Consider the following 12,360-nt stretch of genomic DNA (forward strand, 5'->3'; position numbering starts at 1 on the left):
CTTTTCCTGTTTACAGGCTTTTACAATATGATATTAAAATAGAAAAATAAATAAATAAATACTGTTACCTTCACTTTACAAAAAGGGTGTCTGAAGCACTGTTTTGGTTAAATACTTCACCAAGGCTGAGCGACAAGTCACTGCTGGGCTGTGGAGCAGAGCTCTCCTTCCTCCTCCTCCTCCTGGGGGCTGCCCCGAAAAGCCCCCGCCGAGGACTCTGCTTTTCCTTAACTGAGACATAGCCTCAAATTCTGGTATTTAGAAATGAAACCCCCAGCCTCGCAGTTTTGTTTTGTTTTGTTTTGCGTTCAGTCACTTTTTTTTTTAATAATCAAACCAGATAAAATTACTAAAAATGAAATTCACAGACAAGAAATACTTTAATTAAATATTGTGTAAAATGAACATTTTTTTTTTTTTTATACAGTTAAATATATGAAAAAAATGTACAGATAAAACAATCTTATTGTAGGGTCTTTAACAGTAAAATCTACCATTTAGTGAAGCTTTCCGTCTGGAGACAATGAAGCAATGAGTGCATTGACTAAGTAATCTAAAACACAAACAGATTGCATTTATGAAGAAACTTGCAAACTTTCTTAACATGTACACGTGACCTCTTCGTTAGCGCAAAACCTCACTTAGACAAAATATAACGGAGGCGATTCAGTTCCAAAGTGACTTCTCAGGCTTTTCCACCTAGCTAAGCCTTCTTCCTTCTCCCAAAGGAAATGCGCGCGGCATTTATCAGCTGGGATACGCCGTATCGTTCTTTTAAACCCTTTAATTAATGCTGGACTAAAATATGCATTTTTGCCCAGAAAGGAAAAAAAAACAACCAAACAAAAAAAAACCCAAAAAACCCAACAAAACAACACCCCAAAAATCCCTCCTTTTTGGTTAAAAACTTGAATTCTGCTGCAGTTTGCAACATGTTTTGCAGTGCTGCGTTTGCAAACTATTTAGTGCAAAGTAAAAAAAAAATAAAATAAAAAAAAAAAAACAACAAAAAAACTCCACGTTTTTCTCTATGGATTTGGCACTAAGAGCCACGAAATGCGACGGAGGTCATTCCAGTTTAAAAAGTACAGTCATCTACGGGTCTGTTACAAAAAGTTCCGTAAAAAAAAACCCAATAAACCTAAAGAAACAAACCCCAAACATTTAAAAACTGTGGATGATCCTGATTTCACGTGAAACCTTTGTCTTTTTTAAACAGTGCAGGGGTCGGGAGAATGCAGAGTGCAGCAGAAAATAGACACAGGAAGGAGTGATAGATTTGTACACCAGGTTTGTGCTTTTGTTTTGTTTTGTTTTTTTTCTTTTTACACCAGAAATCATCCAAATGAAGTAGTGATTAACAATTGTGGTGTAAGCCTGTGATAAAACAGCACAAAAGTTCTTCAAAGAAGTTCACTTTTAAGGCATCAGAGAAGTTAATGTGGCAAACATTTTAATTAAAACATCAGAAGTGAATTTATTTTAAACTTTAGGCCTCTGAATTTTTCCAGTAAACACAGTTCAGCTATGTGGCAAAGTCATGGGTGGCAGCTAAAAATGACTTTTTACAATCTTTAAAAAAAAAAAAAAAAAGAAAAAATTTAAAAAAATTAAAAAAAAGAAAAAAAAAAGAAATGCAACCACAAAATAGATTAATCTTTTTCGTGGCTGTATCACATGCACATACTCTACTAGTATCCATTACAGCCATGTGGCACAATTTTGATTTGACTATACAACAAACAACTTTTTTTTCAAAATTATTTGTTCTGATAACTTAAAAATAATATAAAAATAAACAATGAATTTGACTTTTCCTCAAAAATATAAAAAAAAAAAAAAGAAGGATGGAAAGTCTAAATAATAGCAACTTTATGAAGCACAAATGAAATGTACGGACACTAATTTATTTTAAAAGAAAAACATGAAGGCAACGGTTCTTGGCTTAATGCTATTCTCAGCATCACAATACCAGGCCATAACAAAAACCAATACATACAAGAAAAAAAAAAAAAAAAAAAAAAAAAAACACAACGATGAAAAGCAATATACAAAATTTCAAAGATAAATACAATATTTATAGTTGATATGTTACAAAATAAATTCCCTTAGTGACTGCAAGTGTTTATGTGAAAGAAAGTGTTGCAATGAATAAGACTATTTTATTCCTTATAGGCTTCATAAGGAATAAAATTTGCTTTTTCTAAATATTTAAGTGGATCTGAAAAAAATTCAAGACAAGTGTATAAATATTTAGCTACAACTTTGGCAAAATCACAAAAGTCTACAATTTTATAACCACATACAAAACACATTAGGGAAGAAGGATCTAGAAGTCAAAAGGACAATTTTCTGGTACAAGAAACATAGACTTCACAGTAGCCTAAGAATGCAATAGTATACAGTGCTAGCAAAAGTTGAAAAAATGTTGCAGATCACACTTGCTTAACAGGAAGCTCTAGCAGTGGAAGTATATTTTTTTTTTTTTTAACCAACAGACAGTAGCAATTTTTCTTTTTTTTTCCCTCTGTCAGTGTGCTTGTTGAAGGCAAGAGAATTCAATATCAAAGTTACAATTTCTAACTACAATAAGTTACAAAGTTCCATTTCATTAAGATGAAGTTAAGCAATGATAAACCCTCCCGCGCCCGCCCCCGCGCCCCGGTTTTTGTTTTTCTAATCATATATTCATCCTTTTTTTTTTTTTCATTTTTTTTCTTTTTTTTTTTTTTCCAGTTTGATGGCTCATAACCTCCTTGGCCCCCCCCCCCTTTTTTTTTTTTTTTCCCCCACCACAAAAAAATATTTCACATTATAGAGATACACAACCATTGTGAATCTAGTTATGAGTACAGAAAAATGTTCGGAGGCATTTTTCATCAGTGTTTCATGATAATCAAAATGGTGCATCCACAAAGTTTCTCCCAACACATAGCAAGTACTAGACATAGCCAAGACGTAATCAGAAACTTTATACAAAATAGGCGTCGCTTTTTCCTTATTCTTCAGGACTGAGAAATGTGAAAATATGAGAAAAATTCAGTCAATAAAATGGAATTGTTCATGAAGAAGTAGGTTGTTTGCATGTAGATTCTTAATAGTTTAAATAAAATCTTTAAACAAAGTCTTTTTTTTTTTTTTTTTTTTTTTTTTTTTTGTAGCATTTCGATTTGTTGCTGATTCTGTGTGAAGATACTGTTTCCATCAGCATGTCTTAATATACTAAACTTGTCCCCTAAGCCCATCCTCTGAAGCTTGGTGCTACGGTAGGTAAACAAAAGTGACTTTACATTGGCGGGACTACAAGCCCAGACATAGCTAAAAGAAAAAGAGAAGAGAAATCAGCCGTTATTAGCACGCTTGCGGTAAGGCACGTCTGGTTCAAAGCGACCGCGATGCTCAGCGGGACGGGGCGGGGGGGACGCAGACCCGGGCTCCTCCACGCCGCCCCACGGCATCCTCCGAGCGAGGGACCGGGGACACGCCACGGCCAACGCTCCCCGAGGGCTTCACCGCGTCAGAGGCGGCTCCGAGCAGGGTGTTGGACCCAGAGCATCCCGGCTCCCGCGGCACCTCCTGGCTGAGAGCCAGGCGGGAGCCAGGCTGAGGACCGCCGCGGTGGCTCCTGGTGGAGTCAGGCATCCCCCGGGGACATCCCCCTGGCGGGAACCCCACCGAACCAACCACCGCTCCGTGCCCAGACCCACCACCTGGGCAGAACAACCTCCACTTCCACGATTGTACCTTACGACAACAGCGGGGCTGAGCAAGTCAAGGACTCTCAAAGACCAAAGCCAAGCACCCGGCACCTCTCTCAACTCCGGAGGCCAAGCGGCATAAAAAGGCTGGAGATTAATACCCCTGACCAGCCACCTCCTTTCTTTCTTTAAACAGATAAAGACTGAGATGCCAACAACTACGGCTTTTTTCCTAGTTAACTCTTTGGGAGAAACATAATTCAGACAGTCTTTAATTTTAGTGTTGTTTAATTTTTGCCATAATGATATTTCTCATTAATTTATGTACAACAGATATTAATAAATTTGTTCGTGTAGTGATGTGAACTTCAATTTCTCAGTTCATTAATTTCAACAATATTAATTTATTTCAGATTCGCTGTTAGAGCTTTACGGTTTGGAAGCGCTGGGTCCGTACACATTTCATACGTCACGCAGCCTCCTCCAGCAGCGCGGGCTGCGCGAAGGGGGCCCCGAGCAGCTCTGGCCCCGCAGGAGAGATGATGCCAAGGACTTGTATGGGACCGTATCTCTCTAAAACACACCTCAAGTGATGCTCCTGAAACAGGTCAAAGTTTTCCAACTCTGCTAGTTTTTTCCCCAATGAGACGTACAAGATATGTCAAAAATCGAAACAGAAGCTATAATTTTGCTTAGCTTATAATACTGCATGTTTTAAACCGAAACAGCAACTGAAATTACAAAACTTAACTGGAGAATAGTGCGTATATTGGCAGAGACCCTTTCTACCCAAAATATTTAGTTTCCTTATCATATTTCCACTAAATCTCTTGCACTCCACACTATGCTAGCCCGGGACAACAAAAGACCTAGCTCTGCATTTAGACCTGCCCAACCAGGTGCTCTCAGGTTGACTTCTTCTGGGAGGTTTCAGGCAGCAGGAAGCCTGGCACCACGTCAAGGCAGCCCCAGGGAGGTTTGGTTACATGGGGTGCAGCTGAACTGGGGGACATGGGAACTCATTTTGAGGTGCTGTTATCATAAAATCATGGAATGGTTTGGGTTGGAAGGGACCTTCAAGCCCACCCAGTGGCACCCCCTGCCCTGGGCAGGGACACCTCCCACCAGCCCAGGTTGCTCCAAGCCCCGTCCAACCTGGCCTTGAACCCCTCCAGGGATGGGGCAGCCACAGCTGCTCTGGGCAACCTGGGCCAGGGGCTCACCCCCCTCACAGCCAAGAATTGCTGCCTCACATCTCATCTCAATCTCCCCTCTTCCAGTGTAAAACCCTTCCCCCTCGTCCCATGGCTCCCCTCCCTGCTCCAGAGTCCCTCCCCAGCTTTCCTGGAGCCCCTTTAGGGACTGGCAGGGGCTGGAAGGTCTCCCCGGAGCCTTCTCTTCTCCAGGCTGAACCCCCCCAGCTCTCTCAGCCTGTCCCCACAGCAGAGGGGCTCCAGCATCTCTGGGGCCTCCTCTGGATTAGCTCCAGCAGGTCCATGTTCCTCTTGTGTTGCCTATGCTGCAATACAACCCTCAGCTGCCCTGGACAACAAGATCACCACATGTCAACCCAAAATATTGGGTCTTCCTATCTTTTCAGGCTCAGGTTGAGGAGGGGTCTGTCGTCCCACTTTACATCAAGGTGATGGTGAGACATAAAGGCTACGTCTCGGAGCCAGCACGAGACGTGCTCTGCCAGCACGCCAAGCAAAGTGCAAAAGCCCAGAACTGATCCAGACATTTGCTTTTCAAAGAACAACTTAACAGAAAAAAAAGTCTAGATTTATCTTCCAGAGGTTGCGTGCATAAACACCTTAACAAATAGCACATGGTTACTTGGTACCTCTTACACGTTTTCTGTAATCTCATGTTTGGCTTCTGCTATGTGAAAATTTATGTTGGCTGCTGCATACTTTTATGGGGGAAAAAAGTCCAAATTCTTTAATTTAAGTGATTTAGCCATTTTTGTTGCATTCTATCTGTGGCACAACGGGAGGGTGGGTGCAAAACTGGTGCTCCAGACCTTTATTTCACTATTTATTTTAGTAGCAACATTTGACAATTGTGCTTTTCTGCACTACGTTTCCTGCTGTGCAAATTGATACCTAATGCCTTCTTAAAGAAAAATGGGGTGGCTAGTTTTTTAATAATAATTTTAACAGTTTCATCCAGGAGAAGACCAGAAAATTAAGCAGGATGCAATTTTAAAAGAATATAGAGAACCTTTTGCTCTGCATTACAGTCATAAACCTTAACCAGAGAGCAATATCTTCCACAATCTATAAAAAGTAAATTACAATTGAAAACCAAATTTTGAGCACATATTGTGCTTCCAACTTTGCAGCGAGCCTGCACTTTCTCACTAAAAAAAAAAAAAAAAAAAAAATTATTTTATACCTTAAATGTCCACTGTTTCAAACAGGAAGAAGCCCTCTGCCCTAAGGAACCCATATGTGAGCATCCTGCTCCTAAAAAATGTGTAAGTACTTAACTTTCTGGTCATAGGCTACGCAACGGAGGTCATACAGAATTGACAAGATTGTGGCTTTTTGGGTAAGGCCCAAAGGCCCTTTTTTGTCGACTTACTGACAGGAGTGAGCCGTGCCCGCAGGACAGCAGAGAGAGGGGTACCACCTCTGCGAGCTGCTGCCTCCGAGTTTTGACCCTAGTTAGGGTCTGAGTTGGCCGGGGACGGGTGCGCAGCTGGCAGGGTGGCGTACGAGTGCAGCAAAGAAGACGACAACACGTTAGCTCTGGCTGACATTGCCTACACACTGACCATCCTGAGATTTCCCCAGATCATCTTCTTTTTTATTCTTTTTCTCTTCTTCTTAACCTCTGTCTTGGATCTCTTTAGAAAAAAAAGTGGATCCCCTTGTTGAGTCTAGACCTCTCCATTTTCCCTCTTGGGCAGTAAGTCCTAAAATGCAGAGTGGCTTTGTGGGGTCACTTACTAGCAGCAAGATCTTGCTTCTAGTGTGGTGAGCTCAGGTGGTCCTGATGCTTAAGGTGACGTTACCACAAGCCAGAAGTTAGAGCAGCTCTACCTCTGCTTTGTCCTATATTAGGAGACAAAACAGTCCATCTGAGGTCCAGATGGATCTTCATAGCTCTGCTCCTGCTTTCTCACCACCTCAGATGTACCAAGAACAGCGTTTTTTCCACACACAAAACCTACAGTGGTTCACCCCACAAGGATTGGTGCAATTAACCCCCGGAACCCTGTAAAAGGACTACCCGTGTCTGCAGGGCGTTATGTGTTGGGGTTTGCCGTGCTTTCATCTGCCTCTGCCTCTGCCCGGTGCTAACAAACCTTCACAGCAAAAACTGGGCTGCCTGGCCCCATCGTGCTGCTGTGCCATGCCTTGCCATAGCGGGGTCAACCAGCTTCCCTGACAGCTAGCCAACTGGCTTTTATTTCAGAACGGAGCTTATGTGGGGAAAGGCAACGCAACAAGCAATGAGAGAGGATGTCCTGCCCTGTCATTAAAAGAGCACGCCATCCCTTCTTATCCAGATCCATAAACTGCAGGATTTCCCTCAGATACAACAACAGGGACCACGAGCTCTTCTGTCTTGGGTTGACTAAATGTATGGGACCGTCCCTAACGGTGCAGACCCCTCAGCTGCCACTCGGCTCCTTCACATCCCGCTGTGCAATGTGGCTCTCTACTTGAAGATCACCGAAAAGCTTTATCTGCGTTGGACTGCAGCTCTTGAATTCTGTATTTTAATTTAATGTAGAAAATGTGTTGATCAGAAAACTCTCAACCTGCTTGTATGGGGTTCAGAAAGCAACTAAGTAAACTTTAAAAAGGGCTCAATGCCAACAAATGACTAAGAAAATCGGAAGAAGGAAGCAGAAACCCCCTAAATAACTGTAGCGGTAAAATGCAGTGTAAATAAGTGTCTCCTGCTTTGCTGCCTTTTCTTTACAATGTCTCACGAAGGAAGCAGATGACAAATTCATCCCTGTCTTGCCATTCAGTTCTGGCTGCAGCTCAGCTCAAGGCGCTGGCTGAGATCTGTGAGGACAGTTGGGTGAAGCGGTGTCAATCCAGAGCCTTTTGCGAGTTCAGTCTGAATTAACTCAACAGCTTCGGTGGGAAAAAATGATGGTGCCTCTGCTGTGGTGGTAAAGGAACTCACCACGGATACGTCAGATGCAATTCGATTTCCTCCTCAGCCCAAGAGGACTTGAACCCCCAGATTTTGCCTTTCGCTAGAGTACCCTAACTCTCATGACACAGAGCATCACCTCATGGTGCTGTGCTACTTTGCATAAATAATTCAACTTTTTGTCAAAACCCAGGAACTCAGTGCTCTAATTACCAGACCACAAAGACGTTCTTACTAGTTCTCTGGGTCATTTTACTCAACGCAAAATGATCCTGTTTAACTGCTGAAGCTGGGCGAGGAAAATATGAAAATTCCTTTTTTTTTCTCCAACGTTTCTATTCCTGTTCAGTTTGGCTGCCGAACCAAAACCGCAAGTTCCTGCGCGTCCCTACACCTGGATGCCTCCGCGGTTTCCAAGTTCGGAGTGCTCGGTGGGGCAGCGGTGCAGGCCTCAGGGGCACCTAACCTCGAGCGCCAGCAACACCCACGGGATGCTGGACCTCGCCAGGGATGACCCCGGGTCTGCGGCCAGGATTGCAGCACCCTGAAATCAGGGGTGGAAGGGATTGCTCCGCCTTCGCTGGGCTGCTGGGCATGGAAAAAGCTTAGTCCAGAGGAGGGCTGGGCCTCAGCCTAAGAGCTAGCTTCACGAGCTATTTGACAAAACCAGCACTGGTTGATTCAAAGTCATCTACCGGGCATTTATACCAAAAGCAGTTTGTACCTGAGGATGAAGACGTGTGATACTGGGGGCTGGGGAGGGGCCAAGGGAGGCTGGCATTTAGCCTGCCCCGTTCTTCCAAAAACCCCACTTTGCAGCCATCTAGACCTTCAGGCACCTGAAACCTTGACTATCTGATGGGAAGCCCTATATTTACATACCGAAATTACAGAAATTTAGATCACTTAAATTTAGATCTTTAAATAATATTTTTTTCAGAGTAAGTCAATATCAACAAATTAATGAAAATATATATATATATAAAAAATACCTGCTACAGAATAACTGCCTCAGATCTGAGCCATGTGTTACCACAGTATTATTTTTATTTTTATTTTATTTTATATTTTATTTTATATTATTTTATTATTTCAGTATTTGCTTTTTAAACTAGTGTCTTTTTAGAAAAAGTAGGAAAGTAGGACACTGGATTATTTTATGAATGGATAATCTTTTCTAAGAATATTGCTTATACCTGGGATAGTTTTCTACTTACAGTAACATAGTAAAACTTCCACTAAAGACACATGCAATGAGAGAAATTGTTAATCTAATTATCCTTTTCTTTAACATGCATCCTGCAATAAGGCTGTAGGATTGTTGGATTCCTGAAGGTCACCCTTCATTGACCTGAGTGCATAATAAGCTCTCGGATGCTTCTTTGGGCCAAGAAGTTAATATCAAACTACAGGGACATCCGTTTTGAGATCCTGGTCTCGGATGGGCTGGATTTTTGGTGGTCAGGCAATTTATGTCTCTCCAAAGCACCTTAAACGAGATACCACAAAACGCAGGTGTCCAGAATTAGTTTGGCAAATCGAAATATCTGCCTTCATCTGTTTGCCTGCGAGTGCTCATCATGCTGTGGCGATACAAAGAACAAATAATAACCGGGCTACCCACGTCTTACCTAAGGAAGTCAAGAGGAGCGACGACCTCGGGGTAGGAGTGTCTGCCACCCCTTCTGACTTCCACGGGACCTGAAGTGCTCCAATTTACTGCTCTGGGCCACGAGGCTCCTTATTTGTGAATCGGAGGCAAACAAACCTTTTTAACAGTTCTAATGCATCTGACAATACCATCCATCTCCTAAACTTTAAGATATGCCATAAAAAGGAAGACTTTGTTCATATTTTTATTCCTCCACCAAACATACACCGTACTGTAATTCCTCCTGCCCCACTGCCAGCAGGTGACCATGGAAATTCTGCAGCTGATTGATAAATTGTTCATTACTCTACCCACACGAAAACGCACAGATTATAAAAAAATGCATAAGCTTAAAATTGCCTTAATTAAAATATTTAGTTGTTCGTTTAGGGAAGTAACCACTCTAACCCCACGGTAGGAGAGTGAGAGGGACCAACCGAACATGCAAACTCAGCGCACAAGCGGCCAGCTAGTCCAAGGGAAGGTTAGTTCACTAAGTAAGAGCTTAACCCGATCTAGATTAATTTGATGTATTTCAAAATAACTATTGCACCGCACGTAAAATGAGGAAACCACACCACAGTATGCTGGAGCGCTGCTGGTTTTAAACGTCTGTAGAAACGTGTTCAGAAAACACATAAACGCAAGGAGTACACAAAACCTCCGAGAAGCATCCAGTCTTGCTTTAAAATTTAAGGCACGAACTCCTAAGGGAAAATGCCAGAAAAACAACTAATGTTTTCTCTAATGCAAGTATTAAAAGTGAACTAAGATTTGCTTAAAATCTTAGCATACCACTCCCGCTGACCTATTTCTTCTCCTGCTTCCGCACCGCTACGAGAGCACCAGAAGCCCCAAAACACAGCGAGGTACCTTTCTCCAAAACGAACGACCGGGGCTTGAGTGTATGCACCAAAAAAAAAAAAAAAAACAAAAAAAAGCAATACACAGAAAATTGAGAGAGATCCGGCTCACCTTGAAGTCCATTTCCATTTGCACTGGTGCAAGATGGTGGAGGAGAGGCTTGGGGCCTGACAACAGGAGCAAAGGCGCTCTTTTGTTTCACTGCAGAGATGACATTGGCAGGTGAGAATGAGAAAATGCCGTGTGTACTGCTACAGTTTGAAGGGAGGGTGACCGAAGAGGCTGCCATGGTAGGGCTTGACGGCACTACTGCAATAAAGCAAAAATAATCAGGACTCAGATTGAGGTTTTCACGGCAAACACGGAAAAAGAGAGTGATAGGGCCTTGCCTCTTAAAATATATATATATATATAAAAAAATATATATAAAAAAAAAAATGAAATGCCTTGGCTTGGCCACTCTCTGGATAACAGGCAAACTCTTTTGTGTTGGACTTTTCTTACAAATTGCGCAGTCCAATTTTTTATTATATTATTTTTTTTTCTATCTGAGATTGTATTATGGCACAAACAGATCAATTTATTATATTCGTTTTTACGTCCAGCCTCCAGAGTCACCCCTCCTTTTATCCAGTAGCTCACAATATAGGAAATCAAAACAATGCAAGTATTTGATTTTGTAGTAAATATGAATCTATATGATGATGTGTTACCAAAAATAGACACTTACTGCCATAAGGAGAGTTAGCTGAGGAGCCATTAAGAAATCCAGGGGAACCTGGTACACCTAGATTGGGCATGCCGGCATTGCCATATCCATTCATGCTATTGCTGACTGTGTTGTAATTGGACTGCTGAGGAGTACTGCTGGGAACATATCCTCGCGGGGAAACACTGCTTGTGTTGCGACTGTAACCTACTGTGTTAGAAACCCCCCCACCCCAAAAAAATAATGTTATTTTATAATATAGACTTAGGGCTGGGGGGTTTCCTCATGCAGCATATATTACACAGTTTTAATTGATTGCACAGCTTTGCTCTAAGTTGTCTCTTACTGCCCTATCAACTCTCGCAGTTTGAGATAACCTTATCACGCCAACCCTACTTAAATCATCCGCGAGCACTCTATGTTGTCTCTCCTCTTAGCACAGACAGCCAACAAAAGCTCTCTTCGATCCAGCTGTGTCAGGTGCCTTCACGTTTGTCTTTAGGAGCAATTATCAACAGGCTCGAGTCCCGCTTTGTACCAACACACTGAATGAACTTTCAGCCTCTCCAGACCTTCAAATGCCACTGCTGACAAGGAAAACTTTTTTGTTGCAGTGATTTACTTTAAAAGGCTGTTTTGGGGTCTTCATTTTGTGACTGATATTTTTATACTAACAACAAGCTCGTACTTTCGTAATGTGTAGCCATCGGTGAAAACTAATTCAAGATCAAGTACAGAATTTTATAAGGCTTATTAGCTTGGAAATGCATTAAAAGACAATCTTTTTAGAAGAGGAAACATAGCAGAATCAGGATTTTAAACAACAATTTGTTCCTATCTGAGCAATCAATTTAATAATTACGTTGCAAGCAAAAAATATGGGTTTGAACATATCTAATAATCCTGCTTCCCTCCTTTCATTAGTATCAAAATTAATTTCAAATGCAATATGCTACGTGCATTTTCAATTACAACAGGTAAATTAAATCAACTATTACTTTTATTAGTAACATATATGTCACACATGCCTATAAACAAAGTATTTTAAAATCACAGACATCCAATTAGATTTATCTGTGTAAATATTCCAAAACCAGGTGGAGATACCTAGACATAATTGTTTTATAAAAAACATACACGTTGTATATTTACTGTGAATAATAGACAGCTTTCTACACCTTGCCAATTTTATGTAATTTTTTTTTTTTCCCCACTGGAGATGCTTTATGATAAACAGTAAACGAAAGAACAGGAAGAATTAAATATTACGAGAAAGTTAAAGACGGCATTTCATCACACGCTCAGACATATGACTATGG

At 41.5% G+C, this 12,360-nt stretch overlaps 1 protein-coding gene across 32 annotated transcripts in view; it reads right to left on the reverse strand.

Moving 5' to 3' along the window:
- Positions 1-1,517: 1,517 nt before the first annotated feature.
- The window catches only part of EBF3 (EBF transcription factor 3), a 130,375-nt gene continuing 119,532 nt past the window's right edge, over positions 1,518-12,360 (reverse strand). For 7 of the 32 annotated variants that reach the window (XM_074589920.1, XM_074589924.1, XM_074589923.1 and 4 more), the window contains 3 exons: positions 11,063-11,251; positions 10,444-10,641; positions 1,518-3,318 (listed from right to left, as the gene is read on the reverse strand). In XM_074589920.1, coding sequence (XP_074446021.1) covers positions 3,287-3,318; positions 10,444-10,641; positions 11,063-11,251 — 419 coding nt within the window. In that variant the 3' untranslated portion in view covers positions 1,518-3,286. Of the gene's footprint in view, positions 3,319-9,992; positions 10,642-11,062; positions 11,252-12,360 lie in introns of those variants that run through there. The other 25 variants (XM_074589935.1, XM_074589934.1, XM_074589931.1 and 22 more) reach the window with 8 other exon arrangements.

Source organism: Larus michahellis, chromosome 6 (assembly GCF_964199755.1).
Source record: "Larus michahellis chromosome 6, bLarMic1.1, whole genome shotgun sequence".
NCBI classification, from domain to species: Eukaryota; Metazoa; Chordata; class Aves; order Charadriiformes; family Laridae; genus Larus; species Larus michahellis.